At 42.7% G+C, this 24,437-nt stretch overlaps 1 protein-coding gene across 3 annotated transcripts in view; it reads right to left on the reverse strand.

Moving 5' to 3' along the window:
- The window catches only part of SETBP1 (SET binding protein 1), a 266,516-nt gene that overhangs the window by 197,495 nt on the left and 44,584 nt on the right, over window positions 1-24,437 (reverse strand). For 2 of the 3 annotated variants that reach the window (XM_054002818.1, XM_054002820.1), the window contains exon 3: window positions 19,245-19,328. In XM_054002818.1, coding sequence (XP_053858793.1) covers window positions 19,245-19,328 — 84 coding nt within the window. Of the gene's footprint in view, window positions 1-19,239; window positions 19,329-19,750; window positions 19,847-24,437 lie in introns of those variants that run through there. The other variant, XR_008441176.1, reaches the window with a different exon arrangement.

The following is a 24,437-nucleotide window of genomic DNA, read 5'->3' on the forward strand; positions in this document are numbered from 1 at the left end:
GTTCAACAGAGGTGCCACTGTACAAGGTTTGGAGAAATACAGGTCAAGAGACTTGTAGCAAATGAAAAATAGAAATAGTAATTTTGAGTAAATTCCTATTTACTTGTAATACCCATCAACTAAGTGTAACTTCTGCAACACCCAGACGGTGTTTACACAGGATCAGAATCAGAGACAACACCACTACTGCCATCAAAACCTGACTAATGGCCATATTCAGACTCCTGTTCAGACACTGATAGTTTCTGGAATTGCTGTACCTATCCATAGAGCCAGTGACTTTATCTTCTGGCAATCGGTTGATAATAAATCAACAGTGACATTATGAGTACTGAACAAAACACAAGAACTTTCACGTAATCCTACACTCATGAAAAACCAACAAATAAACAAACAATAAATAAATAAAAACCAGCAAGACAAATGCATAACTTACTCTTCCACAAAATATTTCACAACAATGCTTTATCATCACTTGACATCACTGGAACATTTCCAAGGGAAAACCTAAACACACGCCTGGAAGGACATCACTACAACCTGTGATTGTGTCTACCAACAGTGCAACACACAAAGTCTTCAAGTCCTCTGATGTCCTAAAATTGCAACTCTCTTGCTGCTCCCCCTACTAATTTGGGGTTTTTTTCCACAATATTGCTGTTGCTGGAATGATCATAGAATGATGAAGATTGAGCATTGCTTTCTGCTCATGGTGACACAGCCCGTTATGCAGAGGGAGTCATAGAATCATTTAGGTTGGAAAAGAGCTCTAAGATCATTGAGCCCACTGTTAATCCAGCACTGGCAAAGCCACCACTAACCCATGTCCTCAAGTGCCATATCTACATAGTTTTTAAATCCCTTCAGGGGTGGGGAACCCTTCCATGGCCCTGAGCAGCCTGTGTGGGCAGGGCAAAGATTTCAGTGAAGAATTTTTTTCTAATATCTGACCTAAATCTCTCTTGTTGCAACTTGAGGTCATTTTTTTTTGCCTTGTCACTTGTTCCCTGGGAGAAGAACCTAATCCCCACCTGACTACCACCTCCTTTCAGGTCGAGAGCAATAAGCAAGGAGCAACCCTGATCCTTCTTTTCTCCAGGATAAGGACAGCTGGACTGCTACTGCTTCTCAGGAAGCTTTGCGCTAGGGAGGAGTGGAGGCAGCACCGTGGGTAGTGCCCAGCATGTGGGACCACTTCATCTCACAGCTTACCCTCACTTTTAAGGACTGGTGTGCAACAGCACACCTGGAATGAGCTTTTTAAAGATTGAAAGATGAAAAAGTAGGAATCTAAAAGTAGGCTCTTCCCAAATGATAAAAGCCAGCACAGTTTTAGCAGTGCACTGAAAATCCCCCTCCTCTGAAATGAACTCGGTGGGAGTCTGGCGTGCAGTAGGGGAGGCTTCATCTCACACACTGGGGGTTGCCACAGCCCAAACAATCAAATGAGGGACTTATCATAGGAAGTGACAGGCAACCTCAGCCATAAGAGAGGTCATCAGCTCCATCTAAACACTTTCTTTGAAATATATCTGCAAGGGAATAAAAACAGGATGGCAAACGATTCAAGACTAAATACTCCGACATATCCTGCAATACCCTTTGCACTCTCTTTTTGACTCCAGGAAAAGCCAGGAAGCTGAGTAGCAGCCCCGTTTCCGTTCCCTTTTCACCTCCCCTCAAGAAGAGTGACTTTTAACCTTATTATTTATATTACCCTTGCATCTGCAATTAGGCACTGCACAAACACGCGATCTGAGGGAAGTACCTGCCCCAAGGAGCCCACAGATGGGCAGAGGCAGGGGAAGTTTTAGACCGGATGATAACCCCTCTCACTCGATGCCATAGAGACAGGCAGTTGTGCTGGCCAGACCTTGGCTGGGTGACACTGAACCCCTCCTGCGGTGACACAGAGCAGATACGCGCCCCTCTCCGCGCCGGCAGCATCTGCCCACGGTGGCTATCGCCCATCTGGCTTCCCAGGCGAGGGAGGTCAAGCACGGAGGGGGTGAGAGCATCCTCCCTGGCAGCGTCCCTTTCTGCTGCGGTGGATGCAATTAGCCGGAGTCGTTAGAGCTGCCTTCATGGCTTTGTTAGAGCTGCCTTCGTGCCTTTGTTAGAGGCGTCACTCCTCCCATGAAGCCCATTCTGTGCATGATGAGCTCGCTCTGCTCCATCAGGGTTTTACCAAGGCCAACTGCTCAATGGGGACTCGGTAAAATGAAGACCAAATACAACTTGAGCAGCAGCTCTAAGACTTTTTTTTTTTTTTTTTGTTTTACCCGCAATTCCAGCCTTTTTTATCTCTCCTCTAATTCCTCCCTTTGTAGGCATCCATCCTGGGGGCCCACAGGCTGAGAACCTTTCATCCCTTTGCAGCTAGAAAGCAGAGAGATGTTTATTTTCTTCCTCTATTCTCAGACTTAATGAAAGCTTTTAAACCCAAATGGCTGGAGATTCACACCTCTTCCAGAGTATATCTGAATTCACTAAAAGCTCTTAGGTTTCCTGTCATCCTGTGAACATAAACAAAGTGCACAAACAGCCACACCTCCCCTTGGAAACTGAAAAAAAACCAGAGAGGGAGCTAAAACCAACATGGAAGACCTTTGGCTAAGAGGTTGAGTAACAAACACACGCACGTGTACATACACACACACACACACCCCAGCCCCCGCTCTACCTTGTTGGAGATTCAGTCCCTGCGCTGGAATGTGTAATACAAGCACAACAGCTGCCTATAGCACTAATCTAAGGAAAAGGTCAAGGAAAGGTATGTATCCAGCATTCGTTTTGAAATACTCTATAATGAGAATGTGGTGAGGGTTTTTTTTTTTTTTTTTCCATTCTTATGCCTTTAGCATAAGAAGCCTTTGGCCTTTTTATATTCATGAAACCAAGAGAATCAAGCATGGTTCCTTCTGGTATTAAAGATCACACTCTGAACTGGGCTGGTTTTGAGTTTTTTTCAAGGAGGCGAGAAGGTGCGACTTGCTCTGGACGGAGAGTTGCTTAAATATAAAGCAGTGGAATGTAGTTGCAGTTTTGACTTGGGAAGGATAGTGGTGATCTTGAATGAGGAACAGATGATTTTTTTTATTTTAATGTTTTGAAGTCAAAAGGAACTTGCTAATGGATTTGAGTGAAAAGGGAAAAAAATATATATTTTAAAACTACATTAAAGGAAAAAAATCTATATTGGTGCTGTACATGAATAACCTTCTCTATGGACACTGCCTCACTCTGAGACAAAAAAGAGAAAAATTCTCTAAAGGACAAAACCTTCTATCAATAATGTTGGAATGTAGCTTTTCTCTTCTTTAATTTCTTCAGGAATGTGAAAGGAAAATAGTAATCTTTGTAACTCATGTATTAATAGCAAAATGTTTAACATTGCAACCCTAAGAAGAAAAGAGTAAATTCACAGGAATTATTCTTAGAATTGGCCTAAAAAAGATTCCTTCTCCACCCCTACTATTATTATCATTTTTGGTGGTAGATTATTTTTCTAATAGGATTAACTCTTGGCTTCTGTGCAAATGGGTGAGTTCACCTTGCCATAAGCTGTTTTAGTGTGAACAGAGAAAAGAGAGTTCTCAAATCCTTGAAGTATTTTTTTTTAAGAAGAAGTCTCCTGATGGCCTATTCTTCCTACAAAAAGAGACATATTCATTCATTCATTCATTCATTCATTCATTCATTCATTCATTCATTTATATTGACTTATCTCATGATGGAAAGATTCTCAGTAAAGGTTGTCTCCCATCCTACCAGTGAAATTTCAAGAAAAACTCTATGGAAGAACTTCATAGACATAAAGCTTTTGCCATGTTATAGATAAAGAAAGGCACATACTTGAGGCCTAACACTGCTAAAAACTGCACAGATGGGTTAGCTAAACCTCCCTCACTTTCCCTTCACTCTTTCTGCCTGGAAAACCTGATTTTCACTCCTGTCCTATGTTGGGGGTGATGCCTTTACATAACACAGCTCTACCAGAAAAAGTCTCCATTTGGTCCTGAGAGAAAGACAGAGGAGCCTTCAGGATGAAAAGTAAGAAAAGCAACTGATTCTATCAAGCTAAAGAGCAGTTCTTCCAGAGGAGGCAGGCCATTTGCATGCCATTTGGGTTCACTGGGAGAGAGGCCTTCCTTTTTCTTCCATTCCTGCCTCCCAGCTCATGAGTGAACATGGGGATGAAGAGGAGAGTCTACATTACACTCCAAATGCATTAAGGATCCCAGCACATTGCTATAGGCCATCAGAATAAACCTGGTAGTGCTTTGAAGTCTGTAAACTGATTCCTAGATAACTGCTCAGAGTTTCTCCCCTCCCCATGCCCCAAACAGCTTTTCATTTGATGTTCTGGCACAGAGCTAATCTGAGAAAGGATCAGAAACTCGAAGCTATTGACAGTAGTGACAGGAGTGTCTCAGTGTGACAGCTGATTGAGCCCCTCTCACATTTCACTGACAAACTCAATTGCTCCAGTAAATCGAGTGAAAGTCAATACAGGCAGCTCCTCCTCAAGCTCTGGGTACATCCCCCTTCTCTGAGCCTTCCTGGGGGCCCCTTGTTGCTGCCAGCACTTGTAGGACCCATCTGAGAGCTCATCCCTCTGTGAAATGGAGACATGAACCTGCAACTCAGGGTTTGGGGTTTTGAGGGCAGCAATGCAGTGCTTACCCTACTGATATAAAGCCTGGTTTGTCTTACTTCCCCCCTTCACCATTTTCCTTTTTTTTTTTCCTGTTGTTTTTTAATAGAAACCTCCCCTGGAAAATCGAGTTTCATCCTAAGTCCTCAACCCAGGCAGACACTGTAACACGTATGCAATGTTGGAGGTGCAGGAGAATTGTCTGCACATCCAGCCCTCCCCAAGTAATGCCCATATGGCAGTGCACATTGGGGTTAAAAACAGGAAATACAGATCTGTCTCTGCTGGCTTTTTCTGCTGTAAACCAGCAATAAAAGCCAGCTGCGAGGAGTAAAATCTTATAAAGGTAGAGGAGGTGGGAGAAGAGGCTCCAGCCTGTTGCAGATGGCAACCTTGTGTTAGTCCTGAGTAACCAGGCAATTAAATCAGTGACTTAACAGGCTTTTTCCACACTTTAATTGTGAAGCAGGGGTGTCTGTGGCCCAGAGCAAGCAAACCACAAAGCAGACTTAGCAACATGCAAGGGGAACCTGAATTTTCACAGAATAAGGCACAGGGAGACAGGGTACATGGTGAGGAACATATGCAGGCTACTATTTGCAAATGGAAATCAAATAGGCTGACATTACCAATAATGAAGTGTGAGGTTGGCGTGGTTTCTCTCTCAGATTTCAGCATGGTTTATTTTTATAGAGGCAGCTTCCTCGTGCAAAGTGTTGGCAAACAGGCTGCTGGCAGGGAGGTGGGGAGAGGGGCAGCAGGACAGACAAGGCTTCTTGGGGAGGACACAGGGCATTCCCCACCTGCTGGGATGGAGCACTGAGCAGCAGAGATGGAGCTCCACGAGAAAAAAGTGACATTTCTTAGACACAGATGGCCTAGATACTGATCTGGGTTGGTGAGAGGAGTAAGGGAAGATTTAGGAGCAGAAGGAGGAGAAAGTAAAATGGTGCTGAGCAGGTATCAGGTGCTGAGAGGGCAAGAGTTAAACATGACAAGCTCGAAGATAGAGCTGGGCAAACAAAATAACAGGCTCTTTGTTGCATGAAGTCAAGTAACCAAAGACACTCCTACCTAAATATACTCCCCTGTCCCCAGGTTATTAGAGCACATCAAGCTTTGCCTCTACTTACCCCATCCAGCAAACAGCTGAGGACACAAAAGCTACACTGTCCCGCCTGCCTTAAAAAGAAATCAGCTTGAACATTACAACACCTCCATCCCAGAGCCATGCTCTGATGCCAGGATCAACACACACAGATGGTCTGCCTGCCGTGCTCCCACTGCTGCACCCTGGCAGCTCAGTGCCCTGTAGCCGGAGCATCCTGCAGGCTTCCCTGCCTCCTGGCTCTGCATGGACACATGTTCTCCCAACCAAATGACCTCATCTGGACTGGATTGAGCCTTCCAAGTCAAAATAAATACAACACATAGGAACTGGCAGTGATTTTCAAAGATTTAAGTTGGGTCCTTCTCAATTTTCACTCAGCACTTTTTACATTTTTTTTCTGCTACAAAACTGGGGCATTTTATATTCCCTGCTCCAATACATATTTTATAAACCTGCCTCTTATGCAGTTAATATTTTGGTTCCAAAGTTAACCGGTTAAAACACTTATTAATAGTTTTGGCATGGAAAAAAGAAAAAGAAAAAGAAGAAAAAAAGACAGGTGAAAGAAATGCTGGGGGAAGAAAAATAGCAGTAGTGTTTGGAATGGCTCTGAAGCCAAGACAGCAAACCTGGTCTTTTTAATGGGACCACCCAAGTGAGAAAGACCTTAAGCTCTTACTCACGTGTGTTATGTTCACTGCAGTGTAATTCAAAGTCCAGAGAGGAGTTAGAAAACGTAGAAGTGGGGTTTATTAAAGGCTTAGCAGATGAGACAAAGTGCTGGGCTCCCACCAAAGGCCATTCCCAAATTTGCCAGCAGAATATAATGTGATCTGAAGTCTGGTTCAACAAACACAGGAGCAGAAAGACTCTGCTGCTGGAACAACCTGTCACTGACTGCCTGGATTTTGTGTAAGTCAACCATGGTTCAGCAGCTTCTCCTGAATATATGTGTTGGGATTTTTCCAGAGGTGAGTAACATTGCCTCCTCTAAACACATTTCTGAGACCCAAATCAAAGAAAATCCCAAACCCCAGCACCCCTTCTGAAGGCCTCTAAACAGAACAGCATTTGAGGTTGTTGTATTTTGTCCAAAAAACAACCTATACAGGAATCTCAATTATTTTAAAATAATTACTTAATTCAACACCAAACCTTTATGTGTTATGAATTGTTCAGTTGGGTTAGCTGAGTCAGGTCTAAGGTTCATTGCCAGGTCATAATTAAAAACATTACCAGCAAGGGAAATGTTTATGATGCTATAAGTGCCAAGATAAGACAAACTAAGAAGTAATAAAGGAAAGAGAAGTTTAGAAAGCCACTTAAAAAAGAGAAGTGGATGGAGATAGAACAGAGCTCCCAGCAATGGCAAAGCTGGGTTCTTAGATTCTTGCTCCTATTACTTTCTCCAGCCCAGCAGAAACACTCCCATCAGCAAAATCCTGTCATTAGATTTAGTGATGGCATCTCCAAGGACAGAGCAACAGTCGTGTGCAGGACTGGCTGTATCTGTATCCCTTCTCTCTGGGATTACACTGCTTGTATCCTAGCCTCTAGGAAAGAGGATGATTGATGCATACCAGTGGAGGAAGGAGTAGGGAGACTTTCAGGAGGGGCAGGAGATGGCAAAATCTGGCGCCCAACATGAAGCATTTAAGCCCTAAACTTCTGGGGGGGATATGATCCTACCCTGCAGTGTTGCTATTTTTTTGCCACAGAATTAAAAAGAAAGACTTTTCCTGGTGTCACTGCAGGCCACAGAGGATAAATCCAAGTGACAGGGCTTAAGTTATGAATATGAGGAATTAAAGATGAGAAGTAAAGCAGCTTATAATGACTCTCCCTTTTGCTCTTTGGATTGCAAGCTTCAGTATTGATTTTGAAATGCCCTGTCTTCATCCTAACAGCTTCTTGAAATGCAGCTTGAGAGTTTCTTCACCTTGCAGCCTCTTCAACATGATTTGATAATGATAAAAAGAGAACATAAAAGCTTTTGCATCAGGTATTATTATATTCATTCATTTCCTTGTTTTCTAAGCACAACCACTGACCTGCTGGGAGGGTGCTGAGAGAGTGATTTCAATTAACTTCTTTATAAGGATAGCCAGTGTTCAACTCAGAGCCTTCATTCCCAACAGTGTCAGTGCAGGGAGACATGGGTGCCTTGACAACACCTCATTCAGCCAGTCGTCTAAAGGAGTGGTCTGCAAAACTCCACAGGAGTGGCCTGCAAAAATCCTGCAACAGCTCTGACCTTGCTGCACCAGGTAACGAGTGGAAAGTGGTTACCACCTCCTTGTCATCTTGTTCACAAAGATATTCAGGCAGCCTTGGGATACTCACACAAGTCTTGCCCCACAACACTATAGACAACACAAGTATCCATATCCAAATGGAAACTTTTGTTTTCCCCTGACCAACACATGACATGGCAAAAGATCGAGCAGCTCAGGGAGAACTGAAGAGCACATAGGGTTGGCAAAGTTAATTTTGTCATCTATTCTTACCCCAGCTTTGAGGTGAGGCAAACACATTTCCCACTCAGTTGCAAAACATTTTGAGCTCTTTTTAAAGTGTTTAACCTCTACTACCCAAATAGCCAAGATGGGCATCTTTGGTGGGGCAAAACACCCGGCTGCATCCCTCATAGCTTTTTCCTGTTTGCTCTCAGTGTTGTGCAAGCGGAGTCTAACTCGTTCCAAAAAGGGAGTGAAATAACTACTCTGTCAAACAATTCACCTCCTTGGAGAGATAAGGATGAGAAGGAAAACTAAGGTGAAATACCTTGGCTGAGTTTGTACAGGAGATCAGTGCTGGAGAATGAGAGTCAATTTCCTGGCCTCCTACTCCAGTACTCAGGTGCTAGATTGATCCTGCTGTCTTCCAAAAATGAACTTCACTACTCAAGGACAGACAGTGAGGTTTCCTGTGGATTTTCACTTTCCTCTCTTGTGTTTTTCCTCAACAAAAGAAAAGCCATTAATATTCAATCATTCCTGCATGTAAGATGCAGTTGCTAAAATGGTTTTGCACATAACAGCCTCCAGTTGTAGACTAAATTGATGACACTTAAAACATGCCCAGGAGCCATAGCAGAATGATCCTATTACAGCAGTGCCTTAGTAATGTTGTGTTAGTTAAGGTTATGTTGGCTGGTTCTGAGAGTTTATAACCCAGCTGTGAATATATTCTCCAGGCTGGGACCAGTTGCCAAGGGGATTTATTCCTGCAGCGAATCATATGGCTTTTTGGGTTGGTTTTTCCTTTTGCAGCTACTTTAGATCACAATTTTGTCTGTTGCTTTTTAAGATACAACATAAAAAGAAAAAGAATAAAACATCCCTCTGTCATGAGGCTAGTAGGAGCTGTACTATATTGCAAGCTAGAGTTAACCTACCTCAGGCAATCCCTACCCCATGCCAATATCCAAGTACTCCCCAGTCTTTAACATGAAGGATATCAGTGCTGCTTTCACTGCTTTCTTTATAAGAGAGCTGAGGTTTTCCAGGAATTAAATCACGATTGGTTGTGTGGGAAACCTGTGACAGACTGAGCATCTCTGAAGGGTGAGCCAACTCCATAGGCACTGAACCTCCTCTTTTCCCCCCTGCTTTAAAGACTTTCAAACTACAGCTTGAATGATTTCTCCCCTGCACGAGGGATTTTTTTTTTTTTCTTCTACAAAGGCCACTTTGGTTACAGTTCTATTTGACAGAGCTTTCTGAGTGGTTTCCAGGAGGTAATGTTTTAAAAACTGATTTGGCCTATATAAGGAGACTTTAAACCCAAGATACACACATATCTACTGTCATTTACCAAACCAGACTTGTGTGCAAGAACAAGAAACCCATGAAGTGGGATATAGTAGGGAGTAAAGAGACATAGGAGCAAAGGCCTATTTGGATGGAGCAATGCAAAATGTTCCTGTCACCATGGTCAACCCAACAGCAGAACAAGCTTCCCAAGAGCCCGAGCTGATTGAAAATTTAACTGAATACATTTTCCATGTATAACCAGTGTCAGAACCAAATATTTGCTGAATGCAGAGCAAACGTATTGGGTACAATTCCAGATAGATGACCTGCTGAAATATAGGACCTGAATTTCATTGTCTTGACACTGACTCTGGTACAATGTCAGTAAAAGGAGGGTGCAACCTGCCACCATTCTGCTAGGGCTGCATTTTGCACCCCTGTTGACTGAGACAGGCGTGAAGTGCTCCACAAAGCTTCGAGCACAACACTCCAACCAACAAGGCAAGTCCTGCTCTCCATCTGCCACCCTCCACAAAGCCTTTGCACTTCCCTTGCACCTCACAGCCCTCAGCAGCTCTGAGCGGGCTGCTCAGTTTGCACGAGCCTCAGAGGAGATGGGATCTGGATTCACGTGGCATCTGTCATCTAAAAGGTGGCTGACTAAGGCTGACCCTGACATGGTGTCTTCAAATGCTGGCATCTGCTAAGGGGAAATGGTAACAGGACAGAGTGGGAAAGGCAGCAGATGTGGGGCTGTTCAGCCTGGAGAAGAGAAAGTTGTGTGGAGACCTCATAGCAATATTCCAGTATGTGAGGGGAGCCCAGAGGGAGGCTGGACAGAGGGTCTTCTATAGGAACTGCAGTGATAGGATAAGGAGTAAAGGGTGCAAGTTGTAAAACAAGAAATTTAGGTTAGATATCAGGAAGAAAATTTTTACTGTGAGACACTGGCACAGATTGACCAGGGAGGCTGTGGATGCCCCAACCCTGGCAGTGCTCAAAGCCAGGTTGCATAAGGACTTGAGCAACCTGGTCTGGTGGGAGGTGACCCTGCCTATGGTAGGGAGGGGCTGGAAGTGGATGGTCTCTAAGATCCATGCCAACCCCTTAACATTCTATGATTCTGTGATTCCATAAGAGGCAGCCAGAATATCAGAGAATAATGAGGAAAATGGTCTTTCTTATATAATTATCAAATGGACGAGTCCAAATCTTCACCCAGGCCTTTTCCTCATCCACCTGCATGTTGTTCCTGCCTTGGCTGAGTCTCCTAACAGCAGGTAAGCTGCTAAGGCAGAGGGTATGGAATCACTCTTTCCCTCCCCATCCATGCAGAGAGATCAGTAAATACAATAAAATACTTATTAATTCTCCCTAGGATTTCAAAGCCTAAGTTCCACAACACAGCATTTTCTTCAGCTACTTTAGCTCTCTTTCAACATGCTGGCACGTGTTTGCTGTTGAGGAGTATAAATGACCCTTTCAAATTCAGCATTTGAAGCCAGGGATGACAATTGATAACAATAATATTTTTCATGTTAGCAACACTTTTCATTCAGAGGGCTCTCAAATTGATTTTTGAAATAGTATGGCTTCCCTTCATCCAGCACCAAAATGAACCTACCTCCAAGGCAGAAAAAAAGGACCCATCAATGCAAGGTGGCACAGCAATTTAGGGCAGGAAGTCCAGAATTATATGCCCCACTGAGGCAGAGGGTCAAGTAAAGTTGGCAGAAAGCATATCCTGAATACGAGCCTGGACAAAACATCATCACCAGCTCCAACTCAGGAGGGAAAGTGCAGTGGGATCATCACTCACTAGAAAAGGTCAGAGCTCCAGTCTTTAGGTCTTGAACAGGGGCAGGGCACTGTGTTAATGCTCACATTCAGAAGTGCCTCAAAAGAAAAAGAAAAAAGGCAATTTGCTGACTGCACTTCTGAAGCCTTTGCTGCAACAAAAAGAAAGGGCACTATGAGTTTTTTGGTCTCCCTTTTCCGGTAGAAAGGAAAGGTTCTATTGAACTTCAGTCTACACTGTGCTACACTTTACAGGAAGCCCAACCCACTCTGAAATTAATATGAACAGTAAGAGGAGACCATAAGGCGGAAAACTCTTGAAGTGAGTACAAGACTATTCATAAAATGAGTGAGAAAAGGAAATAGGTGATTATAAAAGGTCATTAGAAATGTCAGCTTACAAATGGCATTGTGTGAAGGGAGGTGTAACCCACTGCAAGACAAACCTACCACAGCTGAACTTGCAGAGGACACCCATAACTTCAATCTCTTTTGTCCAGAGGTTTACATTTAGGAAATTTCTTTCATAATACTATCACTCCAAAACTTACATAAGTCCAAAGAATGGGGACTAATCCACCCAGCTTCCATTCCCAACAGATGAATGAAACGAAAAAATTTTCCCAGTCACCAGGAATTCATCTCCTCAGCAGCAGATCCAGCAATTACCTGGACATAACTGCTGTATGAAATTGGGAGGTCCAGAGAAAAGGCATCTGGGACATCTGTTGTTCAAACATCTCTTGTCCCCAGCCAGATCCCACTGAGAGGATTCCAGCTTTTATAAAACATTTCTGAGATTAAATTTTCTGCAGCATTTTTGTTCATCAAGTGAAACTTCTTTCCCCTTAAGACACCACCAGCAGCAAGTGAATGGGTAAGTGAAGGTGATCCATCTTGCTAAGTACACCACCTGTATCATGGAAGGGTGAAACACTCTGACGTAGCAGGAAGAACAAGATGCACAAGTATTACATGAGTATTTTGAACACTAAAAATTTAATTGGTTAGATAAGTGTAATGACAGAGGTATGAGGGTTGCTTTTAATAGACACCAGAGGCAAAAGGGATGTGTTTATCAGTGGTGCTATATATAACACTTCTATGAGTTCTCAATGACTGGAACACTTTCTTACAGTTCCAAGTTCTTTGCATGATCTTCTGCCCTGCTTTATTATACCAGAAAAGTATTTTTAAGAGCCCTTTACTGCCCAGACACCACAGTCATTTAACAGCCTCTCTCTTTTAAATTTTACTTCTTGTTTTAGGTCTTTATAACCTGTGCAGAATCCAATGATTTTTTTCAAGCAGAGATTCAAGCTCTGCTTGAAAAATGTGGGTACAGGAGATGGTGGACAGCAGACACTCACTCCTACAGTTCTCTCCTCCTGCTTCATTCCACCCATATAATTACAGGTTAGCCAATACTTTCACTTATTTTTATTACTCTTATTTCTTTTAGCAGAGAGAAACATTAACTGCGGGGGTGTGATCCAGATTTGCTCAGATGAAGTACAGGAGCCTTTGCACTCCTTCATTTCATGCCTCAGTGCATTTCTTGCTAACAAGTGGAAGAATGCAAGGGAGAGCCAGCAAGGCTGAGGCAGATTCTCCAAAATTTGGTCTCAGTCCTCTGCTACACCCTTGACAGATATAACAGTGCTGGCTGCCAAAGGACCTTAGCTCTGACACAATTCAGCCCGGGACACTTAGCTATTTAAAGAGGAGGTTTATTTTTTTATATATACACTTTTCATCCTCCTCCCTGACAAACTCCCACCCTGTTTTTTTAAGATGGGAAATTATCAGTAGCCCTGAACATATAAAATTTGATAGCAGCTTACCAGACAATTTGTATTGGTCCCTTCATCTTTGCTGTTACTTTTATTCTTCTATAAATTCCTTCAACCATTAAACAGTGTTATTCCCACAACAACATTGGCAAAGATCAAAATAGCGTGGCAGGTTTGCTCCAATTTTCTACTGCTAACAGCCAGGTAATGAAGAGCTAGATGGAGACAAAAGATGTTTTTCTTTCCTTTTTTGTCTTAAAGGATTTTGTCCTGGAATTCCACACAGTCAGTGAAAACATTTTAAAACTAATTAAGGTGGATGTTGCGGGGTGGGAAGGTTGTGGAGATTGGTTTTAGTCCAGTACTTAAGTCATTGTGCTTTTGCTGAAACAATGACAACATCAATGGATAGCACTGCCTCACCTTTTTAAAAAGAACCTGAAACTGCTAGGGAAACCAGAATAATTATGAATTAAACTACTGTTTACTCTCAGCAGACCTCTGGTGACTGAAATTTCTGTTCTGACATATATATGTATATATATAATTCTACAAACCCCAGTCCAGTGACTTGGAGAGAGAAGCTGGACTTCTCACAACTGTTTTACACAGGATGAACATCACCGCATGCCTCACCTCAACAGTGCAGTGTTTTCTTCAAGGAATCCAGAAATCCTCAAAAAGGGTGCTTGACTTAGGCTCTGCCACTGAAGTCCCAGGGAGCTAAACTCTTGGTTAGTCTTACCAGCTGTTGAATCCTGCTGCAACCAGGATCTTAAAATGGATCTTAAAATCCTATCCTTGCAAGGACTGCACATGCATTAGATTATACTGAAATCTACTTCAGTTTGAATAGGAAAACAAATTAGCAGACAAAAAAAAAAAAAAAAAAAAAAAAAAAAAGTCTGAGAGAGATTATTTAATCCCTAACACTGAGTTCAACCTTTGGAAAGAGTCAAAATCTCGTGAAGCTTCAGGGGAAAAGAGGACACTCAGATGAGGCTGAAGCAGCCCACAGGGGAAGCTGCCTATTTCATTTCTGGAACATGGGCCATGTGCATCTATTTTTAGCTTTGAACTGAGTTCTCTGCCTCCTGCCAGAAGTCCTGAGCCCTGTGCTGGTGCAACGAAAGCAGTGGCTCAGCCATTCTCTAATAGCTTTTACTTCTTAATAAAGAGCAGCACTTAGGCAAGGGATGAGGTTACTGTCGGAGGGGTCATGATTAATAATGATTAATTTGATCCTTGCCAACATGAACTGGATCCACCATTCACTAAATAATTACTCTGCAGCATGGATACCATTTCCAGAGGAGGCACATGTTTGTCATATTAAAACCAAGACCAAACACAGGGAAGGAAAAGGGGACCTGACTTCTCAGTAACACTTGATCTCACAGGAACCACCAGAAAAGTTAAGCAAAGAGGGGGAGGAAAAGGAAAAAAAACCCTACAACAGCAACTGCAAATCAAAATATAAAATATAAAATTTAAAATATAAAAGCAGTTAAACACTGTGAGTCACCCACCTTTTGGGAGAAGCAATGGAAAGCAAATAAAACTACACCCTCAGAATGGAGAGCTGCACATGCTGAGGATATGGTGCACTCTGCTACTTCTGGCTCTTAACCTTATGCATAACTCTAATATGCACATTATTTGCCCACCTACACATTTCACTCCTGTTCTTAAATTACATTTTTGTTTTCCTCAGAAAGCACACAAATGAAATTGCTCCCTGGGAAACATCTTTCCCTCTCTATGTTAGTATGCTACATGGCACAAGGAAATCCTAGTCCAGGACTGTCATTCTTAAACAACAATGCATCTCAAATAATAAGGAACATTATAACTTTGTAACATTATGGGGAAGCATAAACTAATGGGAATCTAATAAGCACTCCAAAGGGCATATATGAACCTTACAATTACAGCAGGATGCTTGTGGTGCAGAGACTTGGTTCTGGGCCTCAGAGCATGGATAAATTTTACTCCCACAAAGCACACAAACAACAAGCAATGGTGCCAAAGGCAGACAAGGACATGGGGGTTTTGCTTGCAAGAGGTGACCTTATCTGGGGACTCCTGTTCATCACCTGGCTTCACTGACCCAAAGCTTCCTCGAGACCATCCACGAGGGATGCTTCTCTAGTTCTTCAGTGCATTCAGCTCTATTCCCTTCGGGGTTTTCAAAGCTTTGGTGGGATTTATATTGCACTGTTTACCCTACCACATCATCATGCAGGGTTTGATTTGGACTGGGGGGCCACAGAACACAGACCACCAGTCCCTCTCCGGGTCTGGTGCAAATCCAACAGGAAGGTTGGGTTCCTTGTACCTGTTGTGAAATCCCATCCCTGTGTAAGCCCATTTGGACTTCTGTGCTTGACAGGTCCAGATTTTACACACTGGTGACTTGCAACATGGAAAATACCATGCAGATAGTTGGTGTCTTTGCCAAACTGAGGGAAGCAGGGCTCAGGTCAAGAAGTGCCATTGCTTCTAGAGGCATCTTGGAGAATCACAGAATATTCTGAGTTGAAAGGGTCCCACTAAGATCATCAAGTGCAACTCTTAGCCCTGCACAGACACCCCAAAAATCCACCCTGTGTGTCCCTGAGAGTGGTATTTAAATGCTCCTGGAGCTCTGGCAGCCTCGGGGCTATGCCCATTCCCTGGGGAGCTTGGGCAGTGCCCAGCACCCTCTGGGGGAAGAACCTTTTCCTGGGATCCAACCTAAATCCCCTCTGATTCGTCTTCATGTTGTTTCCTCAAGTCTTCATGTTGTCCTCAAGTCTTTCCTTCACACAAGAGTGAAGAGATCAGTGTCTGTCCTTCCTCTTCCCCTCTAAAGGAAGTTGTAACTGCAATGAGGTCTCCCCTAAAGTCTCCTCCAGGCTGAAGTCAGAAATGCTTATAAATTAAATCCTTGGCAATGAGGTTATGATTTGGTTCAGCTGGGACACTGTGTGTTTAGGACTTTTTGCCAGTTTCCAAATTGACTTGAAGGAATGAAAGAAAAATAATCTCATTGCAAAACATCACCTTTCACAAAAATTTCAACTGAAAAATAGTTGGTAACTTTAAAACCAAAGCTTTAAATAGCTAATGGTATAAAAACCACATACGTATTTATGCATATCTTCATGCAAATGAAAACTAAGTTGCATTTTCATAAAACTTTACAGCGGCACCAGAGTGAAATACAAAGTAACGTAGGAAAAAAAGAAAAAAAAAAAGGCCCCGACAACAATAACAATAATGGACGTAAATCTTTAAAATCTGAGATAGGGTGCAGGAGGCAGGGGTAGAGCTCTGCAAACAAAACTAAATACAGTGCACTGTTCCCCTTCACAAAGCGAAAAAAAGCTGTTCCTAAAAAAAATGCTTCCTTGGTTTTCTGGCAATTAGTGTCCTGGAGGATTAGCCTACAATCATCGGCAAGTGTTTGCCTTTCCCAGCCGATGTCGCCATAGAAGTCTGTGTTTATCTACAAGGCCCAGGGGATAATTTATAAGCTGAGCTGAGGTCCTGCATTCACAGACAAATGTTCCACACTGCCACCCACCCTCCTGTACTAGTTTCCTCCCCATCTACCTCCTATCCCCTGAAATATAGACAGGACCCTGCCAGGAGCATGACGAATGAGCTTCACAGCCTCTGAGGCAAGCACTTGTCCAATAGTTTATGTTGATACAGCAAATAAAGAGGTACTGATATGGTCAATGCATCATCAGGCATCAAAAATTAGATTTCAGGAAGTAACTGAATGCAAAAAATATTTTATCACTCTTCCAGAAACCATCAAAGAGAATGGGATAGTTTTTCCCCTCTGAAAACTGTTGCCTACACTCTAATTAAAATATTGCCATTTGTGAGTTTGAGGTATGTGGGAACCCAGGGCACAGGGAATATTTCTCTGTCTGCTCTGAGTGGACCTGGCCTCCAGAGAAGCACTGACTTTGACCCTCATTCATGGAGAAAGCTTCCAAGAGTTCAAGATAGACTAGAGTCGACAAAAATGTGAAATAGATTATAGGGAGTAGTATAGCATGTCACTTGGATAAGAAATTTAAGTTTTAGGATTTTTAGTATGTTATAGATGGGAACAAGATGGAAGTCTTAGGGTGGAGGGAAGTTTTAGGGTGAAGGCTTCTTTGCCTTCTTCTTCATGGGTTTGGGTGATGTCTTGTAATTGGGCAGAAAAGTCCACATTGTGCGCTTTGAGAGATCAGTGACTTGGTTAAAAGGGAAAATAATCTAGGTGTCATTTCTTAATTGAATGGTTTGGTCTTAAAAGACCTTGCAACAAGAGATTGTTAGCCATTTTTGCAGTGCTTTTCCAGTGTGCAGAGTCTGGTATAGACAGCATGCAAAACTTTAAATAAGATAAGAATAAACAAAAAGCTAAAGACCAAAAAAGTCCTGTGCATCTCCTTGTCCTAACACTAAACCACTCCAAAAGAGTTTCCCCCCAACAAAAGAATCCCCAAAGAAAAACCCAATGTAAAAAAAAACAAAAACAAAAACAACAAAAAAAAAAATAGAGGTCTACTACCCAGGGTTTGCTAGAGACAGTGCTTTGTAAAAGCTCTCTGCAATCAAAATGTTCCAACTTTATTTCTAATCTATGCTATCAGTGCTTTAACAGTGTTCTGGTCCCCTTGAAGTAATTCAACCAGAGTACATCAAAATACAAAATGCAAAGATTAGTAGAAGTGTTTATTTCTAAATTAATTTTCCCCTGATGTGTTAGAACCTCAAAATGAGAATATTGAACTTGCATTTGAGAGAATGGGAAGCTAGTCTTTTAAAGAAAACTAATATGAATCCTTGTCTTGATGGTAAATTGACAATATAGCTCATGACAATTAATTTCTTAATTTGAAAATTCTAATAAAAGCACACAAGCAAAATAAAGCAAATCAATGAAAGACTTAATTCTAGAAAGAATTTGTAAGTGTGAGCAGCATTCCTCATAACAGAGAATACTGCAGGACAGGTACATGGGTGGTTGGATAGGTTTATAGATAAGATAGATCTGTTCTCAAATCTCAAACATTAACAAAACAGACACTATTATTAATTAAATTGAGACACTATTGAGACACTATTATTAATTTAGGTTGATGAACATGCATGTTGAAGGTGAAAAACACTTTTCTTCCTAAGAATTCATATCTTTTCCCTTCGGGAAACTATCAGGAGTTTCTGGAGCTTCATGGATACAGTTTGAATCTGCCTCAGGTCTAAACCCAGTCACAGACTGTACACAAAACACGTTAGAGAGAAAAGGTATTTGGTAATTGAGACCATTCTGTTTCACTCTGCCACATTTAACATTGGATGACCTGATTTTATAAAATGTTTATGCTCTAACCAAATTTTCTTTCATCTTTGGAAAAAATGATCTCCAGATTCAAATTCATCTTTAGTGACAAAGACAGGAGGCCATAAGAACTAAAAAAAAAATTGTCAGGGATGAACTTGGCTAGTCTGAATAAGTGCCAAGTGGTAGGGGGAAGGAAGAGACCACCAGCTGGCTGTTATTCCAAGCACAGTCCATCTCACTTGTAATTACTGAACCCTACCAGTGATCCCACCAATGTCAATTTGACCAATTTTAGAATAAGGGGCCATTCATTACAAGTAATGAATACTGAAACCTGGCCATTGGTTTGTGAACAAATGTCATGAGGAACCCCAATAAAGAATGTCCTTGTGATGGCGTCACTTCAGAACAAAAGCATGCAATGAACTACCACCCATCCAGGCAGCTACAGTAGGAGACCAAAGGTTGCTTGCATTTAGCCAGCAAGGAAATGCAATATTCTTTAAGAAAGGCATTGCCTGGAGTGGATTCTTATAAAGAAACAGAATTCATGAATAAATAAACCAGATGGGAATAAGCCACGCTAGGGAATTAACATCTCCTCGTGAAATGAATCCCCAATCTTGCTTGAGGGTTTTTCTACAAGTAACAAACACAAAAACATTAATGTTGTACCATTGTCAATCATGCCAAGGACTCTGTTTGTGTCCAGGAATTCTGATATGCAACAACACAGATCAAATCCACCAGACGTTAAGACATTCTTAGATTTCACCAGTTAAGGTACATATTGACTGACCTGATCTGAGTCTTTCACTTGAGAATTTTTCCCTTTTCTGCAACCACAACTCATAAGCAGTTTTGCATCTCCAATGACTTTTCCCTATAAGAGATAAGGAAGGAAAAACATCAGCACAATCTGAACCACTGAAGACCAAGAGGTTTGTATTTGTGATCAGGTGTAGGGGAAAAAAGGGCATTAGGGAACCCTGTGGACTCTTCCTGTGCTGCTGGGAGGTTCACTTTCACAGAGGGGGAGCTCCCAATCTGCCAAGAAGACTTCCCCAAAGCATAATATCCCAACATTAGGGAAGTCAGACAGAAGCAGAAGGCAAGGTGTGTGGAAAAAGACAGTGGGAAAGCAAAGCTGAAAAGAAACACGTTATTTTAACCCATGGTTTTCATATACTTGCATGAACAGAACATGTCTAGCATGCGCACCCAGAACAAATACCAAACAGCAGTGACTTGAGGAAAAGCTCATACACAACTTTTCCTGTTCACTTTTACCAAGTTAATGCCTACTTGCTTCTAATGTGCCCAGATTTGCTGAAATAAAGTCTTCAGGAGAGACTTGCTCTCAACAGAACAACGAGTCCACATCACCCCTGCTAAACCCATGCCAGGAATTCAAGAGCACACTCTCACCTAACACTGCTGGTACAGACTCTGCAATGTCTGTGACATAGAATCATAGAATGTTTGGGTTGGAAGGGACCTTAGAGATCACCCTGTTCCACCCCTGCCATGGGCAGGGACACATTCCCCTAGACCAGGTTGCTCCAAGTTCCCTCTAATCTGGTCTTGGACACTTCCAGGGATTGATGCTCAAACCAAGAGAGATTTGCAAAGAAATAGAATCCACTCACTCTCTTTCTACCCACAATCAACAGTCTGTGAGAGAAGATGACCTCAGACACCTTTATTTTTGTTTAAAACCCATCAGACTGACTGAATGTGATCCAAGCAGCATCAGACTGACTGAATGTTAACAGGTTTCTTTTCTGGGGGTTATTTGAGTCACTTTGGTTCTTCACCAAAGTATTTTTGTTGCTTATCAAATCTGGACATCTTGATAAATCACCATGGCAGAAAGGAGTTGGGATTCCAGACTTGGTCAAAATACTGCTTGAATTTAAACTGCACAGAGACAAAAAGAGCCAGTGGAGTCCCTACAAATTATCACAATTACTTATTTTTCCATAGGCTTGCAAACAAAGACATTGCCTACTTCCAGACTTTTGCTGTCCACGATTGAAGAATAAACACTCTTAGCATCTGCTGGGGAACAGAGGGAGAATCTGCTCGTGTACAATCTTGAGATTTCAGCTGGATTAATTTATATGGAAAAGGAGATCCCCACACAGTTAGCAAGTTTAGCCAAGTGGAAATGCTCTGCCCTAAATGATGAGGAAGGGAAAGGGCACGATTAAAAGGAATTGCAGCCATTGCTCAATGTCAGGACACAGCAGAGAGATGACCCTTGGTGGCAGGAATTAAAAACACGCAGATAAACTTTTGGTCACCTTGGGAGAGTCTGCAACCTGCCAGGTGTGGAGAGGTCTCTCACTTGGTGAGCTCAGCATCTTGCAAATTTCAGCAAGGTCAGATAATGCTCAGAAATTATCTTTTTGTCTCTTTCCAAAAGAGAAGCTGGGAAAAAAACTATGACACTGAAAAGGTTGTACTGATACCTAATCTGATAATTACCCCAAATGCCTCATGTTTGGGCTGCTGATTACAAACTGTCAAACTCTGAGGTTTTCAGGGGACTACTTCCAACTGGCCTCCTCTGCCTGTGACTCCCATCTGTCAAAGGTGTTTCACTCTTGCCCATTACTACAATCCTTCAACAACTGGTCTGTAATCTATTAAAGTAATTTTTTTTTTCTCAGAAAAAAGTGCTTAAACTATAAGTTAAAGCAAGTGTATTAAAATGTTGTGTTAGAGACAGGAAACTGAGGCACCGGGGGAGACACCCACAGCACATGAGACAAATTAGAACTATAAAAAGACCTAGGAAAGACTCACACATTTGCCAAAAGGCCACTGGATACCTTGGGGTGGCTATAGCATAAATATACACTTGTGGTTAGGAAACTATATGCACATATGTGTCATTAATGCTCAGCTTGTCCCTCTGTCCACTGCAAAGTCGTTATGTCCAATAAGATAATCCAACCCTTTTTCAACCACAAGCCAAGGAAAAAACCTCCCATTTTTAGACCCTTCTATGGCTCTAATGGCACCTGAGCTCATGGCAAACCGTGGCCATGTTCTCCTGTCCAAATGGGAGTATCACCAGTTTTATTTAACAGACAGAAATCACAAGATGTTGCCCATACAAGGGAAATATGAACCCAAAACTTGAGAGTTTTTTTTCTTTTCCTCTGACACTACAAGAATGAAGGGGCTCTTCAATTCCCTAAGAAAACCTAAATGAAAGCAATGCACTGGATAAATAATTGCACTTCCTTTTCCAGCTGCAGATGCACCTCTCTTAATGCGCATTGGATGAATGAGCTACTACCTTCACCTTATTTTAGGAAAACTGCTTATGAGCAGATGATTAATTTGCAGATAGGTGTCTAACATTAGGCAGCTAAGTTGAAAGGCAAAAGAGGAAAAAAAAAAAAAAAAAAAAGCATATGGACAACATTTGCAGCCAGTCGCAACTCTGTTCCAGAGCAGATGGAAGCCTTGTCATTCAGGGGTTTCCTCACATACACCAAGCAGTTCAGTGGGGATAGGGAAAGGGGCTTCTGTTTGGATGCTTCTGTCTGGAACCAGATTAGAGGAAAGCATGCTTTTCCACAGCACACGCCTTGTGTTACATTAAACATGCATGTGCAACTTCAGCTTTTATTCAGCGATCTGAAACCGAGCCCTACAGGGTGCTAAGGGCTAGTGAGTTTTTGTTTGTTTATCTGTATGTTATTTTACAGTTTCTAGTGCCCAAGGAGTTTGTTAAGAAATTAAAACACCTCGCTAGGGCTATCCTGCTGTGGTGGCTGCCTCCTAATATTTCCCTCCTTTCTTCATCCAGCAGTGCTTGATGCTCAAAGGGAAAGAGAGAATACTACAAAGAGAGAAGCCTCATCTGACTGGGTGTAGATGTTTGGTCTTAATTAATTGAGAATAATTTCTATGTTTCCTGGCCTTTTAATAACATGAGGTACTATTGTTTAGAAGCAGGTAGGCACAAGGTTTTCCAACAGGGAAGATCACTTTGCCTTCTGCTGACTCACATCCACTGCCAGACATTACCCTTCCCAAGGCAAAAGAGCAAGAAGGCTCCTTGACATATGTCCTATTATCCTGCCTCTTATAGGGAATCCGGCTGGCCTCACCCACCTCCTTGCACCATGTTGGCCAAAGTTTGCAGAAAAATAAAAAAAAAAAAAATAAAAACATAATAATAGTAACAGTCTTAATTATCTCAGCTGCACGGGTGACAGGAGCTGAGCAGTTGCCAGTTTTAACAGCCTGTGGTCGAGAAAAACTGAACTGCATCACCCAGAAGTCAAATGAGGGTCGGTCACAACTCGTTTCACGCCAGCAGCTCCAGGGGAGGCACAGGGCACACACAAATCACTGCGGCGTTGCCCAGAGCCATCCGTGTGGAGCTGCCAGCCCCGCTTAAAGGAGTCAGACACGAGGCACATGGCACCAGCCGGCCTCCAGGGAGCTGCCAGGCTCTGTGCTCTGGAGTTGCTGGCTGGGATTAACAGTAGGATCCCGTCTTCCAAGTGTGTGCCTGGAAAGCTCAGCTCCAGAGGTGGGCTTGGCTTAGCACTGTGCCATGCACCTTGCAGAAGCTGACAGGTCCAGCTGGGCTCTAACCTGTTTGGTTTTCATTAGCCATTCTCTCTTTTGAGCAATAGCAATTGAAAATACTGGAAACAGCTTTTTCCCCAGGGAGCTGGCACAACCACTCAGAGGGTGGTCAGGCACTGGAACCACCCCAGAGAAGGCCTCAAGTCTGCCAGAGTCCAGAAAGCATTTGGACAAGGTTCTTAGGCACACAGTGTGATCCTTGGGGCTATCCTGCGCAGGGCCAGGAGTTGGACTCAATGATCCTTGTGAACCCCTTCCAATGTGGGATATCATTCTTTGAGTCTATGTATAGCACTGCAACAGCAAACTCTAAAAATCCCCATGGCTGCATAAACACCATTAGGAAGAACAACACATTCAGTGTTTGTTATGTTTTTTTTGCTGCTCTGTCAGGGTGATCCACACATTTTGAAGAACCAGTACCCAAGTGCCTACAGTGGTAGAGTGGGAGAGAAGGGGGGAAAGGAAGGGAAACAAGAACTGAATCCAAGGTGGAGGCAAGCAGCAGTACAACAGACAGCTGGTGTTTGGGTGGTGGTAAATCACCCTGAAATGAGCCTCTTCCCTCAGCTCAATGAGGCCTAAACAACAAAGGAAGGCACAGCTTGCAGCCGGACAGCCTGCTAGCCAACCACAGACACACATGACAGCTTCATTCAGGAGCCCAGAGTCAATACAAAAGCTCCGAAATCAATCCGACATCCTGCGACCTCAAACAATGCGCCAAATCTTCTCAGAATTGGAGCCCCAAATGAGGGGGAGCAGCATTCAAGGGAGATCAAAACGCAGGGCTGGCATTGAAAGGGACTAAAAAGGAGAAGAATGTTCCCAGTTTATTAATGGTGAGGTCTGGCCGGCTGCATCCCAGCCACCATAGGTTACGTTCATTAAAGGGCAGCGCTTTGCACGTATTATGCAGAGTGCCTGGAGAGTATGTGTTGTGTGCGTGTGTCCGCCAGCGTGCCCCTCACTTGCTAGAGATCAGGATGTGCCTTTCTGCTTAGCACTGTTGTCTCCATCAGAAATTCCTTCTGTGTGAACTGCAAACGGGGTTTTTTCCCACTTGAGCGACTCTATGGGTACAGACGCGCACACGTACACACACTCTCTCTCATCCCTCAGCCTGAAAAGCATAAAGGAATTCAGACAGACTCTTTCCAACTTTAAAAAAAAAAAAAAAAAAAAAAAAAAAAGGAAAGGAAAGGAAAAAAAAAGACAACATTTCACATCCCCTTCCCTCCCAGCCATACTTTCAGCTCATACACACAAAATCTATTACAAATTACAAAAGACCAAAGCATTATGTGATTGCCGCTACTGCTGATGGAGTGATGGAGTTGATTGCTCCATAAACCCCACTCCTATGTGCCATAAA

Source organism: Vidua macroura, chromosome Z, assembly GCF_024509145.1.
Source record: "Vidua macroura isolate BioBank_ID:100142 chromosome Z, ASM2450914v1, whole genome shotgun sequence".
NCBI classification, from domain to species: Eukaryota; Metazoa; Chordata; class Aves; order Passeriformes; family Viduidae; genus Vidua; species Vidua macroura.